Source organism: Micromesistius poutassou (genome assembly GCF_964030765.1).
Source record: "Micromesistius poutassou genome assembly, chromosome: 18".
In the NCBI taxonomy this organism is placed as follows: Eukaryota; Metazoa; Chordata; class Actinopteri; order Gadiformes; family Gadidae; genus Micromesistius; species Micromesistius poutassou.
In genome coordinates, this window is record NC_140288.1 from 6,023,848 (window position 1) to 6,044,237 (window position 20,390).

Sequence of the window (20,390 nt, forward strand, 5' to 3'; positions counted from 1 at the left end):
AAAGGAAACCTGCCATAAACCTGAATATACAACGTGATAACCTACTGTACAATCTAAGTTTTTCCATTCATATTTTAGGCTGGTGTCAGATCTCGCCTCCCTGTGCCAGTGAGACTGATATCAGAACCAGGCAGCACCATCTGGGGGGCCAACCAACCCCAACCTATGCACCACCACACCGTTGAGCCTCTGCGAAATATACACCTGAATCACATCTCTGAGTCGGACCAGCTCCTGTCCGAGGGCTCTGAGTGCCCCCTGTCCCTAGATCGCAGCACCACTCCCGGGTCCAACTTCGACGAGTACATCCATCGTAGCAGCTGCAGCCCCACAGTCTCCGATGGTAACCCAGAGGGCGCAGAGGCCCTCCTGGGTGACGCCCAGGCTGACTCCTGTGCCCTGCTGGCACAGCTGGAGCTGCTCCACCAGGAGTGCCAGGAGAAGGAGATCCTCATTGACGGGCTGGAAGGCAAGCTGGCCGAGTGGGAGGAGATCCACGCCCAGTTGCAGGAGAAGGACTGCCTCAACCGTCAGTACGCTGAGGCCTTGCAGGCTGCTGAATCCACCATCGCTTATCTCACCGCCTGCAACCTGGACAGCCACAGCGGCCTGGGCCTGGGCTTGCTCGACCGCTCTAGTGCCATCTCGGCAGGCTCAGATGGCAGCGCCCTGCAGAGGGAATGCGTGGAGCTCAACAAGACCCTGCAGGAGAAGGAGAGGCTCAATGCCCACCTTGTGGAGTTCCTCAACATGACCGGCAGGGACATTGCCGCCATACAGGCATCTTTGTCCTCTCCCACAGCCACAGCCTCTCGGGAGCTGTGTTCGAGGTTGGTGAGCAGTCTGCAGCAGATGAACGCATCTCTAGCTCACCACCCAAAAGGCACTGTCGATGTGCCCTGGGGTTCTGACCACGGTCAGGAGCAAAGTACGGACCGGCTTCAACAAGGGAGCTGGGAGCTGAACCGACTGGATTGTGAAGTAGGAACTCCTTCTGAGGTCAGCGCTGTACTTCCTGGTCTCAACCACACTGGCACTCCTCACGAGGACTACTTCATTAGGCAAATTGCAGGAGAGCCTGTGAACAAAGGCAGGTCCAGAGATATAGAAGGCACAACAGGCTGCTCTGAAGGCAGTTTAACTCACGGAGAGATCACCAAGTGTCTGTCAAACTGTCTGGCTGCAGTAGAGTCAGCCATCGCCTTTCTGGCAGCACACTGCACCAACACTCAGAGCTTGTCTTCTGGAACATCAGCCCAGATCAGTCCTGAGCTCCAACACCACCTGCAAAGGCTTCAGATCTCTCTGCAGCAGCTGGGGGAACTGGAGGACCAGGGCCATGTGGAGGAGGCCAAGAAACCCTCTAATAGGGACGGGTCTGCTGCTTCTGCTGGCAGGAAGTCCCGACCTTCTTCCCAGGAGCTCCATCGCAATATCCACCTCCTCTACCAGGCATTCTGCGATCACTCCCAGAGGATCTCTCACCTTCAGGCCAGCCTGCAGGAGGAGAGGAGGCTCCGAGGGGAGAACCAGACCCAAGTCCCAGCAGCGGATTGTCTGAGTTCAGAAGGAATAGCAGGCGACGTTACGGCCCAGATGGAGGGTCTTCAGAAGGCTTTAAAGGACAAGAAGATGTGCAAGATCCTTGAGGAGAAACTGGCCTCCTTGAAGACGGTTACCATCCACAACCTGCCCTGTGACCCTGCTCAGAAAAGTAAGGACACATATATCTTGAGCTATGCATGAGTGCTGTGGTGGTTATTCATATGAGGGGGATATATATTCATTTAATTTATTCTGCCAAAGAATATTCTGTAAATTAAATTCCTCCATGGAATAACTAATTTATTTGATGAATGAGTAACTAATAATATGTTATCTAATGACTTGAAACCAAGTGAATTTATTGTAACTGGGAATACGTAACGAGAACATTTATATATCCACACCCCTGATTCCCTTCCTAACTCCACATTGTTGCCTCCAGCGCCCCCTCTGGAGCAGGACGACAAGTGCGTGCAGGTGGATTTGCAGGACCTGGGTTACGAAACCAGTGGCAAGAGTGAGAACGATAGGGAAGAGAGCAGTAGCACAGGTAGCTAGTGGTGAAGTTTATACTAATCCCACTGGTGGTGGTTAAACAGCCTTTCTGCATGGTCACTGAACTGAGGCGTTACAGGACTGGTTATGAGCAGAGGACCTCACCGGTGTGTAACCTCTGGGTTTCAACCTCCCCTTCAATGTGGATGGCTTTGCACAAACCTCAACGTTTCACACTGTTTTTGCACGTTTTCACTGAATTTAAGAAGGCCCCTGCTTTAAACAATGCATAACTCTTCACCTATTCTTCCTCTTCCTCCTCTCTATATCTCACTACAGTCACTAGCTTTCTTCACCTCTATTTCCTATCACTGTATTTCAACACACTTGGAGTTCTTTTGACCTCTCTGTACCTGACCACTTTGACCCTGATCCTAATGTTGATTCAGATCTGAAGGGTTGCTTGCAGCCTGGGGACAGCGCCTGCAGCCTGCCTTCTCTGCTGAAGGAGGTGCAAGGCTCCTTCTCCTCCGCTGAGAACCTGGACTCCACTTCAACCTCCTACCCCAGCTCTCCTGCTCTGAGCTCCAACAAGGTGAGCTCTCCAGTCTTTTACCTGGAAATCTGTTGGCTTTAATGTTGAAATCTGTTGAGGTTTATGTTTAAATCGAGAGTTACGTATGTAACTACGGTTCTATGAATCCTGGATGACCGGTCCTTCAAGCACTGGATGATCCATCTGGTGCATGCGCAGGTCGAGTGTCAATACCAACAAAGTCAGCTGTGACCCCTGATGACCCCAGACAGCCTATATCTTCAGAGGATCTGTTCCTGCAGAATCTTCTTGCGAGTACACAAGGATTCTGAGTGACTAGACGCTCTGGCGGTCATCCAGGATTCATAGAACCGTAGTTACATACGTAACTTTCGGTCTATTTCATCCTTACTGACCGGTGCTTCAAGCACTGGATGACTCATACCAACAAGGTCACGAGGAGCTCCAACACATACCTCATTGAGATGAAATGGAGTCGGGCAACAGGACCGTGGCCAACGGATGAGGAGTGGCAACATTCACCCGATAAAACCTGGAGAAGGTACTTCGTGCTGTCCATGATGCTGCATCACAGATGCCCTCCAGGGGCACGACCCGCAGGGCCGCCCATGATGTTGAGAGAGCCCTGGTAGAGTGGCACCTCACCCTGGATGGCAGGGGGTGACCACCTCCTTCATATGCATGGGTGATGACCTCCACAACCCAATGAGACAGTCGCTGCTTGGAGAGAGCACAGCCCCTCCTAGGACCGCCGTAGCAGAGGAAGAGCTGGTCCGACCGTCTAACACGTGCGGTTGCGGCTACATAGGCTCTCAGAGCCTGCACAGGACACCGCAGTTTTAACCTGACCTCCCCTTCTGGGGGGATAAGCTGTGCCAGGTGGATAGGTCGGTTGAGGTTGATGACAGAACCTTCGCTGACGCGGTGCCGAGGAGAAAGGCAGTTTTAGTAGAGACCCACTTCAGCTCCCCCTGAACCAGGGGTTCAGGTTGTAATGAGTACAACAGGTTGCACCGATATCCAACACTTAGGCAAGCACACGCAATGTCAACAGCTGATTCCAACACGATATGTAGTAAGAAAACACAAGTTTAAGTTATTAAAGTTAAGTTATTAAACGGACGGTGGGTCCGTTGCGGCCTTTGGAGGGCGAGCTGCTCGCAGCTCCGACAAGACGTCGCAAGGCCACCAGCAACGAACGAGATCAAAATAATAGCCACTTAGCTTTAGCTAGCGCGGTGATTCATAGATGCCTGCAAAGCGAGAAGATGAAGAGGAACAGATCCTCTGATGTCACCGGAAGATATAGGCTGTCTGGGGTCATCAGGGGTCATAGCTGACTTTGGTGGTATTAACACTCGACCTGCGCATGCAGATGGGTCATTCAGTGCTAGAAGCACCGCCTCTGGCGGTCAGTAAGGATGAAATAGAAATGGTGTTGTTTCCCTTCCAGGTGAGTCTAAAGAGCCTGCAGGCTTTCGAGGACTATGGCGTGTCGGAGGATCCTGTTGAGCTCAAGGCGCAGGTCATGGAGCTGAGGCTTCAGCTGGAGAACCAGACCCGAGTCGGTCAGCAGATGCAGAGTCTACTGAGTCGCAACATCTTTCCCAGCAACCTGGTGTCCACGCCGGTCAACACCTCCAGAGATCACCATGCTTGGCCCAGCGTGGTCGATGGACGCAGCCTGGAGAGGTGTCGCTCTGCAGCGGAGCTGAAGGAAGGCCGGGACGGAGAGGGCCAGAGGATGAGGGATGAGATCGGTGTGCTGAACCAGGAGCTGGAGACGGAGAGGAGTCTGAACAGGAACATGAGTGAGCAGCTGCAGCAGCTGCAGCAGCTGCAGCAGCGCAGTCGCTCCGCCTCGCCCGCAAGGTAAACTGCTACCACCATGCATTATAATAAAGTGATGATAACACAGAGCATTTATTATATAGTAGTACGTTTATAAAATGCTGTACAATATAAGTTATAATTAATTATAAAGTACATGCAAACAATACATTTATAAAGTGGTACATTTTGTAATGTACTGTAATTCAAAATGGTACAGTTATGCTACAACACACAACTCTTGTACACAAGAGTTGTATTATTTGTAACACACTAAAGCATTTTCAACAGTGTGACCTATCATTGCCCTCTAACAACCCCTCTCAACGTGAACCTCCTCCTGACCCACCAGGCTGGACTCCCTGGTGCAACAGTGTGACCTTTCATTGCCCTCTAACAACCCCTCTCAACGTGACCCTCCTCCTGACCCACCAGGCTGGACTCCCTGGTGCAGTCCCAGGCCAGGGAGCTGTCGGCGCTCCGGCAGCAGGTGAAGGAGCGCTGCGGCCTGGGGCTGGCTCACCGCCGGCAGCTGGAGGAGCTGAGCCGGGCCTTCCAGGAGCTGCTGCAGGCCAGCGACGTGGACCTGTTCCGGGGAGACGTCCTCCGAGGGCAGCTGGACAAGAGCCTGGGCATTCTGGAGAGACTGGAGGGACGGCTGGACAGAGGTGTGTTATTGATAATGTATAGTATTGCCTAAAGGATTTTGCCGGTGGTAATGGTTGACATTATCTATGTAGAGATGTAAAGCAGCCATGATTTTTGTTCTTCCCTCCTCTCGCGGTGTAGAAATGTTCCAAAATCAGGCAGTTGGCGATCAATTTACATACGAAAGTTTAGCAGCTCCCATAAGTTAACTTTGTTATGTCCAACCCAGGTTAGATTCAGTGTTTTCATATGCCACTCTGCACACCCTCCCTGAATTAGAGGTGTGTGGGTTCTGAGCGAAGATGGTGGCTGTGTTTTTGGCAGTGTTGCAACCTTTCATAAGGCACGATGGTGAGGGTAGGAGGGTGTATTTTTTCACTGATTTGAGCCCATGAGCATTCTGTGTCAACAGTGTGATGCTCACAGACCTAGTGACGGAGGCCGAGAGGCCCGCAGTTAGAAAGGATGTTTGATGTCCTGGTTATGAGCACACTGGTGATGTTTGATCCAACAATGGACTGGCTCATTAGGGACAAAGGGCCATGTTTCATTCTGCTTAAATTCTCCCCCTGCATTCACACGCCAATACCAACAAAGTCTCTGGCTCTCAGTTAGTGGATGCGAAGTGGCGTGTAAACGCGCAGGCTCTGTTGGAGAAAGCCAGGGCACTTCATATGGGCTCACCGGGGTTGGTCAAAAAAATAAATAAATAAAGCTGCTAACCACTTGTTTGGGATATAATGGATGTCAATTGATGGCCGACAACCATCTTGGAACACTTGAAGAAAGGATCATGGTGGATTTACATCTGGACAAATGCAATGTCCACCACTAACCTGGGGCCTGAACAGACCTGCCTAATCCTTAACTTGAGACAGATGGCTGGTACACAGCGGCCACACAGACGTACACATCCATCTAAATAATGGTTCCCAGTGCTAACAAGTTTGACATTTCAACACTCAATCTAAAGTACTGTATTGCCGCTTTTCCACCGACAGTACCAGCTCGACTCGACTCGACTCGGTTTGGTTCCAGGCACGTCGCATTTCCATCTAAAAAAGTACCTCTTCAATTCGAAACGCTGATCAGTGTCCCCCTCGGGAGCGGGTCCGTGGACTCCAGCCACGCTGGACACAACTTAACTTTGAGTGATTATTCCCATTTACAGCCGCTGGCCAATCAGTTGCCAGCAGCCTGTTTACGTCACACAAAAGTAAGTACTACTACTCCTACTACTGGAACCTCGACGGAGGTAGTACTAAAAAAAAGTACCCGGTACCAGGTACTTTTTTTGCCAATGGAAACGCAAAAAAAGGCGAGTCGAGTCAAGCTGGTACTGTCGGTGGAAAAGCGGCATATGTTTCCCAATGCTATCATGTTATTTTAGTTAGACTCTGATTTAAGGCATTTCTTATGTTTTATTCTAGTCAGTTAGTTATTGTGTGTTTTTATGCGTTTAACAGGAGACGGCTTCCAGGGCAATAAGGATACTCTGGAGCTGGCCCAACGGTATATAACCTATTTACAGCATTGTTCTTCTTTATTAGTTTATTTTTTTACTTTTTACTTCAATGTTTGTAACTTTTTGCCATTGCTCATGAATTTCCCCACATGATATCCCCAGTCATGAGTTCATCATCTTCAGGGTGACGCTGACTATCCTCACTGGTCCCTATCGTTCTGTGTGTAGACTATAATCACTGGTCCCTATCGTTCTGTGTGTAGACTATCCTCACTGGTCCCTATCGTTCTGTGTGTAGACTATCCTCACTGGTCCCTATCGTTCTGTGTGTAGACTATCCTCACTGGTCCCTATCGTTCTGTGTGTAGACTATCCTTCCTCACTGGTCCCTATCGTTCTGTGTGTAGACTATCCTCACTGGTCCCTATCGTTCTGTGTAGACTTGTTCACTGGTCCCTATCGTTCTGTGTGTAGACTTGTTCACTGGTCCCTATCGTTCTGTGTGTAGACTTGTTCACTGGTCCCTATCATTCTGTGTGTAGACTATCCTCACTGGTCCCTATCGTTCTGTGTGTAGACTTGTTCACTGGTCCCTATCGTTCTGTGTGTAAACTATCCTCACTGGTCCCTATCGTTCTGTGTGTAGACTATCCTCACTGGTCCCTATCGTTCTGTGTGTAGACTATCCTCACTGGTCCCTATCGTTCTGTGTGTAAACTATCCTCACTGGTCCCTATCGTTCTGTGTGTAGACTATCCTCACTGGTCCTTATCGTTCTGTGTGTAGACTATCCTCACTGGTTCCTATCGTTCTGTGTGTAGACTTGTTTGGGGCAGTTTGAGCTGTAGTGTCTGTCTTTTGCCCCATTTTAAAACCTAAGCGCCCCAGCAGTAGCCCACTGCGTTACTACCCCAGTGTATATTGTGTTTTGGACAGTGTTTTGTCTCTGACCTACTTCCGATGACCTCATGCGGGTCATTCTCCACCATGAGAAACATGTCGGAGGGACACGGCTACGGTCATTGTTGTCTCCATCGATGCCTTGGAGTCTTTTGAAAGGAATTCTTCATGGTCAATCATCATTCTCAATGTTATACATTTAGCTTTAGGGCTTTTAGCAGACTTACAATAAGTATATATATACTGCAGCTATAGCACATGTTTATTCATGCAGGGTTATTTATGGAGGTTATAACATGAATGTGTGTGACTAACCACAATGTGTTGTGTTTATTAATATACAGCATCTGGTTTTTGCAATGTAAGGCATTGTTGGCGGACATTCCATGTAGTTTTAGTTTTAGTTGATATATGAGCTACATCTCATATCTATGATGCGTCTTGTGACTGGGCAGCCCTGAGGAGAGGCAGCAGGAGCTGCAGTACGGGAGCTCTCCTCAGGACAGCCCTGCTAACATTCAGCAGGAGGTAGAGTACCTACGGTGGCAGCTAGAAGGCGAGAGAGAGCTGCTGCAGCAGCACCTCCACTCTCTGGTCCAGCAGAACTCCAATCTGGCCCAGTCCACCAGAGAGCAGCTGGACCTGTGAGTCACAGGTTCAGGTCCAAGTGGGACAGCGTGCTGTTTGCAGTGAACTTTCTCTTTATCTTTAAAAGGAGTGTTTTACCTTAAAAGCAAAACAATTTGGATTCAAGACTCTCCTCCGCCTCTGGTCCTCGTCTCCTGAGCAGAGGACCTGAGAGCATCAATTCAAACAAAAACGACCCTTTAGTTGACCTTTCTTCTAATCAAGTAGAAGAAGTGACCTTTTTGTTGTTCCTCACTCGCATGTACAGTATATGTATACTTTTTTATTGGAAACTTTGTTTCCCTTTCTTGTTCTTGCCGAGATGTTTCCCTTCAGAAGTACCTTTTGTAGTTCAGTGCTTTGCACCCAAAGCACCACATCCATAAAGTGTGTGTGTGTGGTTGATGGGCCCAGGTTGTCCAGGGAGCTGCAGGAGAAGAACCAGCAGGTCCAGAGCCTCCAGAGCCAGCTGAGAGGGCCCAGCAGGGCCTCCTCATGCTGCTCCAGCTTCTCCGAGCGAAGCCCGTCCTACGTGGTGTCGGGGTCGGGACGTGGCAGCCCCACCGCCCACAGCCCCACCGCCCACAGCCCCACCGCCCACAGCGGAGCACTGGCGCCTCACGGTATGAGTGGCCACACGTGTGTCTGACTAGGGGTTCAAAGGTCTGCACTTTCCAATAGAAAGCTGCAAAGTACTCTGCCCTAAACAATAGCAAACAAACCACTTTTTCCATCATGTAGGCCTTATTAGATTTCCAAACTCTCAATTATGTCGTTGTCACTCCTTGGATGCAGACCTCCATCTTATTATGGAGGTCTGGATGATGTAGTGGTTCCCTCTAGTGGTTATGATGTTTAACTCCCAGCCCAAAGAGCTCTGGGTTCCACACCTAATGCCTCCCCAGCCTACCTGGCTGCTCCTAGAAATATAAATATACATATTCACAGTTGTTTACTTTAGATAAAAGTGTCCACTAAAATGACTCTGTCCCTTCCATTTCCGAAGTTCAATCTTAGTATTCAGTATCCCTGGAGATTGATATGACCAGGCCATCTCCACATCTATTGTTATATTCAGTCCCTGCAATTAGCTCTGTATGTTTCCTTATTAAAAATGCATATTCCCCCCCACACTATTATCATGAGGTCAAGAAGGCGTGGAGACTTGTTGATCTAGTAGCAGCTAGTGGTGTCCCCCTCTGTTGGGCTGCAGCTCAGCAGTCAGGGTGTCCTGTTCCAGGCTCGCTGAGCTGCATTATTAAGGGCCACCTATCCACCTGAAGGGAGTGCGGAGCCGCTTAAGGTTATCACACACATGTTACAATATGGTTAAGGCCTCTTTCCCCTAATGCATTGTTTTACACTTAGGCCAACCACTTTCTTTTTTTAAAGAGTGCCATTAACAAGACGACGGAAGAAATTGCTGAAAAGACCATTTGAAGTCACAAAATAGAAATGGAGACTCTTATTTAGAAGCCTGCATGGGGATTATTGGCAATCAGCTGTGTTACCTGTGTGTGTCATGGCAACACAGACGGGCCAGGAAGAGATCCCAACCCTGCCAGTCATCCAGCTCCTCCCCCTGTGGGCGGCGTGGCCCGGAGCCCCGCGGAGCAGAGCCCCGGGGAGCGGAGCCCCGCGGAGCGTCACCGTAGCAGCAGGACACCCGGAGCTCAGCTGTGGAGGGAGAACGGCCGGCTGCAGGAGCAGCTGAGGGGCAGCGAGGAGCTCAACGCCACCCTGCGCAGCGAGCTGGAGCTCCAGCGTTCTGTCCAGGCCCAGCGGGACCAGGGCGCCCGTCACCCAGAGCCCGGTGCCCACCCGGACACGCCCGGCTCACCACCTCAGGCCGACTCGGAGGGAAGAGAGGCTGAGGCACGGGCAGCAGCGCTTCAGGACGGAGGGCCGCAGGCTGGGGCCATGACCACAGGTCCCCTTCTCTTACTGTCCTGTCTGCTTGGACCTTCACTGGTTTATTTAAAGGGTTTGAAACACCGTCTGCAATAGATCCGTTTAGGCAATTCAAGGCGACCTTTAATTATAATGCAAACATAACAAACTCAAAGGCTATTCAGAGTGCTTTACATGCAGGGAATAACATTGTGGGACAATTCTTTAAAATGTGTATTTCAGTGACACAGATGCTAATGTGTGCCTCTGTGTTTGTTGTGTCGTGGCTCAGATTGTGACCCCTGTGTGTCTGTGTTGTGTTGTGTCATTGTGTTGTGGCCCAGATTGTGACTCGTGTGGTTCTGTGTTCTCAGACCTGCTGGCAGAACACCTGCAGGAGATCCGGGCCCTGCGGCAGCGCCTGGAGGAGAGCATTCAAACCAACGACCGGCTCCGACAGCAGCTGGAGAGGAGGCTGGCTGAGGTGGAGAGAGACCCAGGTACTCTCTCTGTGATACTCAATCCTGCACTGATCCCTCAGGGTCATTAACATGTAGAGTGGAACCAACAGGTGGCCAATTGAAGCAAACATCACCAAGATCTATTTCAAACAAAATGGTCACTTTGTTTTTAATGTATTCCGTGTATCTGCACACCCATTGTTATAGTAGGGATTCTTATAAGCTATTCCTATTGTTATTGTGGGGTGAAGGCATTATTAGAGCCCATATCTCAGCGGTGGAATGGTAAAAGGTTTTGGGTTTTAGTCCGTTATGGTGGTCTCCTAAAGCTTTGGTGGTTCAGGTACAAAGCTTTACATGACAAAGAAATGTTTTGATACACATTATCTATGGACGTGTCTGATGAAAATTCCTTGAAGGGGTTTTTATTGTCCAGAAAATGGCAGATTATGCAGAATATTTCAACATTCAATCAATCACAATGACACGAGAGAAGTGGTCAGGGACTGTCTACTACTTACGACGTAGGGGCCACCCTCAGTGACGCCACCGTTTCCATTTTAATAAATGCTCTTAAGAGTAATGCACCACTTTGCCTGCAGGTGACCCAGAATCACACATAAATGGCATCTACTGTGTGTGTGTGTGTGTGTGTGTGTGTGTGTGTGTGTGTGTGTGTGTGTGTGTGTGTGTGTGTGTGTGTGTGTGTGTGTGTGTGTGTGTGTGTGTGTGTGTGTGTGTGTGTGTGTGTGTGTGTGTGTGTGTTAGTGGAGGCATAGTTGCGTCTAGGAGAAATGAGGTACCCTGTGAATGGCTTGAGCAGCACGGGCCCCTGGGTCGCGCTGTGAATCCCTCCCTATCTCCTTCCTGCCTATCTCCTTCCTGCCTATCTCCTTCCTACCTATCTCCTTCCTACCTATCTCCTTCCTCCCTATCTCAGCTCTAGTTTCTATCAACATTATTCTCTTGATAAGGCAGAACCATCATTCAAACAGAGTTCTAAACCCTACCTGTGACACTGGCCCGTGGTGCTGATTTGTGTTGAGCAGCTACCAACATCTTCATCCAAGGCAGCGAGGAGCAGGGCCAGCTGGCCAGTGAGGTGCGCTTCCTGTGGGAGCAGAACCGCAGCCTGAAGGAGCAGCTGGCTCAGGGCTCCAGAGGTAACACTACACTACAAACACTACAGCAGCACCTGTGTTGAGTACTGATCACTACAGCAGCACCTGTGTTGAGTACTGATCACTACAGCACCACCTGTGTTGAGTACTGATCACTACAGCACCACCTGTGTTGAGTACTGATCACTACAGCAGCACCTGGTGTTGAGTACTGGACACTACAGCCACAAGGATGTAAACAATGAGAAAAACTTTTACCACCAGGGAAGCTTTCACATCTTTATGTTTTTCTTATGACAACCAACCCCCCTCTTCGCCCGGCCAGACAAGCAGAAGGAGAACGAGGCGCTGCGGGAGGCCCTGGCCCGCCGCACCGCCCGGCTGGAGCAGAGCCGGGCGGAGCTGGAGGCCCTGAGGCAGGAGAGGGGCCGGCTGCAGCTCAGCGCCCAGGAGAACCAGACGCTTACAGACGCCCTGCAGCGCAGCAGGGACGAGCTCCACAGGTACTCCCCCTGTACCTGAGGGCTTAAGGCTTATTATAGCCCACAGACCATAGGTACTCTCCCTGTGCCTGAGGGCTTAAGGCTTATTATAGCTCACAGACCACAGGTACTCTCTGCCTGAGGGCTTAGGGCTGTATTATAGCTCACAGACCACAGGTACTCTCTGTGCCTGAGGGCTTAGGGCTGTATTATAGCTCACAGACCACAGGTACTCTGTGTGCCTGAGGGCTTAGGGCTGTATTATAGCTCACAGACCACAGGTACTCTCTGTGCCTGAGGGCTTAGGGCTGTATTATAGCTCACAGACCACAGGTACTCTGTGTGCCTGAGGGCTTAGGGCTGTATTATAGCTCAGACATCTTGGACCTATGATGGTAGCGGCCACATGTCCTGCGTGGGTCAGTCTGTGGGCACGTCTCCCTGGGCCGTGAGTGACCGCATACCAACAGAATTCTTGGGGCAGTAAACCAAAGCTGGTCTGACGTTCTATGAGGTGGAAACAGGAAATGAAAAAGTAATAGGACATTGTGGAGATGAATTTTGAAGAACAGGTATGTGAGCTTCAAACAGTTACAATCAGTATGATGACATTGCCATTGCACAGTAACAAGTCTGCATGACAAAATCCTTCCCGGGGAAGTGGAACCCTTCTTAACCTGTGAGAGAAACCATAAAAGAATGATGAAAGATGTTGATCAGAGACAGAAAATGATTTGTCGTTGTCCTGCCTCCTGGACACAGCTTTAAACATCCATTTAGACAGAAAGTACGTATGTGAACAATTCAGCTGGTGTAGCATTCAGGGACGTACACACGTACCAAAGGGAACTGAGTACATCCAGACCTTCGCAAGCACAAGCACAACAATGTTTCTGGTACCTAGATGTGCCTATGTGTGGACAGTACTACACACACATGCTATTGATACACTGGCACTCTCAGAGCCATGGATATGTGGTCATTAGCTCCTTCTGTGTGTGCAACATGAAACCATAGCAGCCAATGACCATTGTAAAGAGTCATTACTGCCCCATTACACCAAGCTATTAAAACCACTCAGAAACATGAGCCAGGATCACCTCAGCACTCATCCAGGGACCAATGGATGAGAGCCCACGGTGAGGGGACCTAGAGGTCACGAGGACTAGAGGCCCTTAGTCACACCAACTGAGGGAGGAGGACACATGATACACCAGAGTCTGGTTCATCCTCCACATCACGTTGTTTTCTGGGTATCTCTACATGCTGGGCTTTAGCTTTCCTTGTTGAACACTTTAGCCGTGGGCTTGTTGTAATACTTGATCATAAGCTTGGAGAGAAGGTGTCCTGGATTATCTGCTACCACCTGGATCTGAGTTCTGGGAGGGTTTGGTGAAGTTTTAAACGTATTTATTTCTTCTTTCCGGAGAACGCACCCTCTAAACTTGAAGGCATTTAAACACGTGATAAAATCATGTGACATCCCCCTAGAATGATATGATTCTCACCTTTATCATAACATATCATAACAATTGTTATTGAATGAAACACAATTCAAACCCAAAACCCACCAAACATGTCACAGAGTTATGTTATCATACTGGTTGTTATAGCAATAGCAATATTTCTCACCTCGTGTTATCTACACAAACTACCCAAACGATATGATTTATATTATATATATATATATATATATGTATATATATCCTATTTATGTTCTATTTATGCTGAACAAACTTTTTCTCTTTTTCTAGTTCCAAACACTAATGATGTCTTACCTTTTGTTGTTTGCTCATCAAAGTTGTGTTAGATCGCATAAAACCATAAACATCAACCAAGCCTCTGGGCTCCATTTGGAAACATTTGAACAGTGATCAACATTCTGGGAAATCTTCACGGGGGATTTACCTGCGGAACACCTGTAACATTTCCACTGCCGGTATATTTAGATAAGTCTTCTCACTTGAGTGACTGGTAGTAGTGTTATTTTTTATTTCAATTCAAACCTTTGTAATGAGGTTATATGTTTGACCTTTTCTTCACAATCCTCCTTCACATCTTGTCTTCATTAAATGAGGCTGAAGAATAAAGTGGTTAACGGGCTGCTCTGTTGGTACGAGGCAGGCTCTTTGTTGTGGAGAGATAGTCCTCTGATGAACGTCGAACACGTAGTAGTGAGACCTGCAGCAGTCCCTTCACTCTACCAACGTGCTGCTGTAGAGTATACTGATGTGGTGTGGAAACGTGTTCCACTGCAGGCTGCAGAGCGACGTGAACCTCCAGAGGCAGCAGCTGTCAGACTCCCAGCATCTGCTGCAGTCGCTGCGTGTGGAGCTGCAGGTCTGTGAGCGCATCAAGACGGACGCCCACAGCGGAGCAGGTACTGGAGCTTCAGACTCATGTGATCCGCCCAGAAGCTCCTGGTTCAAAGGGTGTACTCGTACTATTAGGATGTTCCTTGTTAGTAGTACTGCACCATGCAGCATCTTAAGCTACCCGTGTTGTATTCAGCGTTGCCAGATTGGGCCAGATCTTCCACCCTATCTGGCAACACTGGTTGTATTTTCATATTTGTCATGAATAGGTATTTTATTATTGGGCTCTTGAATGACAACAGTCTAGGGAAATGACAATGGCAGTGAGTTGCATAATAAGATAGAACTGCATTCTACGGTGCTAAAGCTCCGCATGCATCATTACAATGTCTCAATAAACCGTTCCACCATTACGTCCTCAGTCCATGTCAGTACTCCCCCTTTAACCTCCACGGTCCCCCTGCAGAGGGCCCGGGGGCCGCCCCCCTGGACCTGTCCCAGCTGCTGGCCGAGGTCCGCCGCCTGCGGCTGCAGCTGGAGACGAGCATCCAGACCAACACGGCGCTGCGCCAGAGGCTGGAGGAGCAGCTGCTGAGGGGCCGCCACTCTGACACCATCACCATCAACTACCTGCTGCCCGCCTCAGGTCACTGCCTTCACACCTCGGCGTATAGCTATAAGACCTATAACAGCTACACAATGACTCCACTAATGCAGGCTACGACGTTGGCTCAGCCCGGCGCCGCCTCTTCCATACTCAACAGACGGCTCCTGTTGAGTATGAAAAGTGTGCATTGATCCACACTCAGTGGTTTGACCGTTTTGAGTTCACCATCCGGGTCCTTTCAGTACACCTCTTTTCGCCCCAATCTGAATTGGAACGCAGCCCTACGTGCTCAAACCTAGTATAGTGAGTGTGGATATTGGAACACAGTGTCTAGTGAGGTACTGAGGGTGAAGGAGTCCTACTGACGCTCCGGTGTTGACCTCCTGCTCTAGATGAGGGAGGCCGCTCCCCCGGACAGGAGAACCGTGACCCTGCTCACCACGCCTCCCGCAGCCCTGTGCTCCCAGGTGAGGAACTGCACATTATATAGGGGGTGTGTGTGTGTGTGTGTGTGTGTGTGTGTATATCTCTATATATCTATATATATCAGTGGCATAAGTCTGTGAGACTCAAGTTGTTTCAGGGTGTTTTGGTGAACTACAAAATAGCAGGGAGTGATAATTATGTGAATAAAATGGATACAAATCCACCAGCGGCAGCTTTGTACTTTGAAAGCTGGTGGGCAGCATGTCTTGGACTACAAGGGCAGAAGGAAAGGATGCAATGCCAATTAGTCAAATCAGGCCTACTCTTGATTTGTATAACTAAATAAAAAAATCATTGGGCCTATTTTTGCCCTCAATGACTGAAGCTATTGGTTGTAACTTGGCTTTGTTTATTTTCAGCTACAATTGTTTTAAGAAAAATGAAGACACAAGACCAAAAGTGATTCCATTTAAAATGCATCATGCTCTGAATCATTCACTAACATCCTTTCCACAATATCAAACAGAACGGTCAGAGTAAGAAACAATTAAAAGATCAACAAGAACAAGTTCACAACTATTGACATGGGCTGTAAGCCTAACATTGTTTGAGGCAAATGTGGATGTTAATGGGTGTTTCAGAATGTTGGTCATGGTGTTAAGCCAATTAAGATTGATGGACTAAGATTGAGGATGGATCAAGTCAATCCTCCTCGCTGTTTGTGTTAAAGATATCAGTGACCTGGTCATACCAAACGGGATATTTGGAAACGCAAATAAAAGCGAACAGAGCCGCACTGTACCGCAACGAACAGTAGCGCACCAACTGAACGGGTTGGTTGGTTCTCGTAGCCTAGAGACTTGAAGGGATAAACCCTCACTCTGGGCTGCTCCACAGCCAGGCTCCTGCATATTGGTTCATAGCGCAGCCAGGACTTCTTCTTATTGGTTCATAGCGCAGCCAGGACTTCTTCTTATTGGTTCATAGCGCAGCCAGGGCTCCAGCCTATTCGTGAATAGACGTTGACGTGATTCAGATCCCTCAGCTAGTCCCACCCACTCAGAGGAGGACTTTCCTCCTCTCTCCATTGACCCCCATGTTATCCACCGGCCGCCAGTAGTGCCCGATAAATGAATGGGAGTCAATGGAGTGTCAATTGCTGTGTGCAGAGACGAGGAGGCGGGAGGAGAACAGCTCCCAGCAGCTGAGCAGCTGCAGCAGCTCGGAGAGCGGGGCCTCGGGGAGCGGGGCCCCTGGGAGCGGGGCCTCGGGGCCCCCGTCCCGCCTGGTGCTGGGCCATCGGCTCTGGGCCAGCCGCCACGGGCCCCACGTCCTGGGGCTGATCCAGGACCACCACGCCCTACGCAAGCAGATCTCTGAGGGCCGGCGGCTCACCCAACACATGGAGGCCCAGCTGCAGGAGGGCCGCCCCGACCACAGGGTAGGGCTCTGGGCTCACTGCTTCTGTACATTAGTTACCATCTGACCACAGGGTAGGGCTCTGGGCTCACTGCTTCTGTACATTAGTTACCATCTGACCACAGGGTAGGGCTCTGGGCTCACTGCTTCTGTACATTAGTTACCATCTGACCACAGGGTAGGGCTCTGGGGCTCACTGCTTCTGTATATTAGTTACCATCTGACCACAGGGTCGAAATCGAAAGGACATAAGTACTCATTCATTCGACTTTTGAACTATAATCTATATTGAACTTGCGGAATCGACAATACAATCTGCGATATTTCAACGACAAGCAGGTGAAAGAGATCCATTTAGCCGTCTAGCCCCATAGCCCCCCGTTCAATCTGCACTCATTCGATCAGCGCAGTGGAATTCTAATGGAACTAAAACCAAGTGTGATACAATGGGGCTCAATAGAGAGTGCCAAGGCTCTCTGTAGACGGGCTCGGCCTGAGATACATAGTGCATTAAAAGAGTTATTTAAAATGAAGATACAGCTGATTGTAACGCAGCATGGTGCACGTTTTGGGTATGAAGGACCTTTTGTGTTTGAGAGCTAAAGGATGTGCGTCTGTTCAGAGTCTGTCCAGCAGCGTGGCCACCATGCAGCAGGTCCTGGACGAGGCCAGCAGGCTGCTCCACCTGGTGTGGAGGGTGTCTCTGCCCTCTGGGGGACACACTGGGGACCAGGGCTCCAACCAGCAGGTCAGTCCCCTCTCACAGCACTTCACGTTAGAAGTTCCTCTAGTTACCACGCCCTACTTCTTTGGACAACAGCCCTCAGCCTCCACTTCAGGTGTCTGGGAGATTAGTGTCCTGTTCTTCGTCAAGTATAAGAGCACACACTGTGGGAGAGGAGCCTAACAGCGCCTCCCCCCCCTGTGCTGCAGGAGGAGGTGCTGCGGAGCGAGGTGTCCCGTCTGAGGAGCAGGCTGAGCCAGCAGGAGCGTCTGCTGAGCGGAGCGGTGAAGCGTCTGCGCTCCACCAACCAGCTGAAGGAGGGCATGGAGAAGGTCATCATCGACCAGCGTAGGTCCTCACCTCAATACACTCACACCTCCTCCCTTTATCTTCACTTCTATTATGCAGGTAGAATGGGAGCGATATTTGAAGTCTAGTGGGTTTAACTTGTTGGGTATCTTAGTTGGATTAGGAGTTCTACGAATACTCCTTTTTGCATAGGAAATGTCCTTTCCTAAGGAGATGACCCAGAAGTACTTGGAGGAAAGGTTTGAATTCTAAAAATGCTTAGGAAAGGAGCCTCGATGCATCCTCTAGGCCTCCTTTAGCGTAGGTTACTCCTGACCAACCTTTAGGAAAGGAAAGGAGATATTGGTATCCCATAATCCTTTACAGCAGCAATATTTAAATAAACTTGATCATACTTGATCAAAATCAAATTGTTTAATAAAAATAAAATAATAAAAACTGCTGTACCGAAAAACATACCGAGCCGTGACTTAAAAACCGAGGTACATACCGAATCGTGACTTCAGTGTATCGTTACACCCCTAGCCCACAGTATTGGCACTGAGTGGCATGATACAGATGAGGATGACAAATTAAGATCAGGTTGCTGTGGGGCGATTTTTTTGATTTGATTAGCATCTCACAGACCGATAATGGACAGGGCGTTTAGTACAGTCCATCACCGTTGCTTCTCTCCCCATAAAAGGCTTCAGTCAGTGTTTAATGACGTTACCGTTCAGCATTTCCTTTTATAGGCTACTGTGTAAAATGCCGTTTAGAACGTTTGTATCAAGAAAGACGCAGCGAGTGACGCGCTTATTCCCGCTCTCCTTGCTTGACGGCGATCAAGCATCTGGGATCGTTTGTTCTTCCTGGTGTCCCGGATGCTAACGCTGAATTTCATACATTGAATTTTGCAGCTGGCTTTGGCATGTTGAATTTGGGGACGTTGAATATTTGATTTAGAATTTTTTGACATGGAAAAATAAAGGTTAAAATGATTTGTTGAAAACTTAGAGTTAAATTCAGAGTTAAAAAATCCAGATACGTAATTTCAATGCATAAATATTCAGTGCTTAAAATTCAACAGCTTTTTATTTGAAAATCTGATGAGACAGATTTACTTCCATAATAACCTGATTGAAATCAATACGAGAAGAAGCATGGATCAAAAGAGCTTCGGAAAATTGTAATTCCAAACTAGGTCAGCAAAACCCGCTGTCGTGCAATGACGTTGGTTAGGAAAAGTGGAGTCCAATTCATTTTAAACAGTGCTGTCTTTTCCTATGTTCGAAAAGAAGCACCTTTTCATCTCTCCTTGACCCGATAACGTTTTCCACAAAAGGTTAAGGAAAGGAGGCATACAGGTTAGGAGATGTGACTATTGGTAGAGGCCCCTGACTCCTCACTATTTCTAAGAGGCCTTTCACACGTGAACTTGGGATCATTTAGAAGAATCCGATCCGGAGCAGATCAGTTGTTCACACATCCTGGTTAGTGCGGCTCCGCTCGGCGAGGAGGCAGAACGCAGAAAGTAGGATTACAACCCATCCAAGATGGCGGGTGAGCTGGTATTTTGCGGTGATATCAACAGTAGAGTGGGAAGCAAAATACAGAGTATTAATTATCAGAGAAAGACGAGGCAGCTCCCCTCCGTGCTCCCGGTTTGACGCCTGATGGGAACGTCAGCAAAACGCCCACTGGCTTGTTGGGAATCCTCTGGCTCTCCAGACTCACCCTAGGGGCCGGGGGACCTTCGTTCACATGCCCCGACGGGTATAACCGGGAGGATCTGCTTAAGGCCTGTCACTAATACCATCCTGTTGCTTTTCAGTGTCGGTAACACACAGAGTATTGAAGAAGGCCAGAGGGAACCTGGAGGTGAGCCAAGTTTAAAGCCTGTAATATTACAAATTAAGTGATGTTTAGTTACCCATTCTCATTGAGTGAATTACTGTTTCTCCCCTCTTTCATTCATTTGCAAACACAATCCTTAAGACAAATTACTGTGCCCTCTTTGGCCTGAAAGGCCTCTCTGGAGGCCCAGAGGAGGTGAGTGGCGAGCAGGGTTGTCTGATACCTGCATGCGACTCTTTCCCCTGGACTGTATTGGCCCTTCCCGAGTGGCAGAGATGTGGTGTGCGTTATTAATGCATGACAAGTAGTTTGGATTGACAAAGAATCTGTTGAATTTGAAGCTTTAGCCCCTGAGGCTGCATGCTGGGCAGTCGCCGCTTCTTCTAGTAAACGTCCTTCATCCCACAGGAGGTTCCCATCAACGGCCAGTAGAGAGAGGGGCTGCCTCTGCCAGGTCCTGCTGTACCGCCTGGCTTTGGATCTGGATCATGTCCTGCTGTTAAACTGCCTGTCACTTGTTCCACTTGGACACTTTTTGTGATTGCACATGTTTTTTAATGTTAAATGTAAAGGCTTCTGTAAATATTTACCAAAATGCTATTTTTTAATGAATGATTTTACAATGGGAAGATTAGTATTATTCTTGACAGGCTGGTACATAGTGTGCATATCGATGTACGAAATGAATTGTTAGTAAACATGTTTCCCTAAAGCCTCTGATCCCTCATTCAAAC

The 20,390-nt window shown here is 48.9% G+C and overlaps 1 protein-coding gene across 2 annotated transcripts in view; it reads left to right on the forward strand.

Annotated features, from left to right (window-relative positions):
- The window catches only part of LOC311363219 (myomegalin-like), a 46,099-nt gene extending 25,740 nt beyond the window's left edge, over window positions 1-20,359 (forward strand). Inside the window, exons 32-50 of one of the 2 annotated variants that reach the window (XM_084483187.1) lie at window positions 79-1,714; window positions 1,988-2,095; window positions 2,490-2,635; window positions 4,050-4,468; window positions 4,862-5,094; window positions 6,541-6,586; window positions 8,481-8,689; window positions 9,601-9,996; window positions 10,331-10,456; window positions 11,467-11,580; window positions 11,864-12,041; window positions 14,279-14,400; window positions 14,802-14,981; window positions 15,335-15,409; window positions 16,538-16,809; window positions 17,410-17,535; window positions 17,721-17,859; window positions 19,634-19,680; window positions 20,065-20,359. In XM_084483187.1, the coding sequence (XP_084339313.1) occupies window positions 79-1,714; window positions 1,988-2,095; window positions 2,490-2,635; window positions 4,050-4,468; window positions 4,862-5,094; window positions 6,541-6,586; window positions 8,481-8,689; window positions 9,601-9,996; window positions 10,331-10,456; window positions 11,467-11,580; window positions 11,864-12,041; window positions 14,279-14,400; window positions 14,802-14,981; window positions 15,335-15,409; window positions 16,538-16,809; window positions 17,410-17,535; window positions 17,721-17,859; window positions 19,634-19,680; window positions 20,065-20,088 (4,596 nt within the window). In that variant the 3' untranslated portion in view covers window positions 20,089-20,359. The remainder of the gene's footprint in view (window positions 1-78; window positions 1,715-1,987; window positions 2,096-2,489; window positions 2,636-4,049; window positions 4,469-4,861; window positions 5,095-6,540; window positions 6,587-8,480; window positions 8,690-9,600; window positions 9,997-10,330; window positions 10,457-11,466; window positions 11,581-11,863; window positions 12,042-14,278; window positions 14,401-14,801; window positions 14,982-15,334; window positions 15,410-16,537; window positions 16,810-17,409; window positions 17,536-17,720; window positions 17,860-19,633; window positions 19,681-20,064) is intronic. The other variant, XM_084483188.1, reaches the window with a different exon arrangement.
- Window positions 20,360-20,390: the final 31 nt, after the last annotated feature.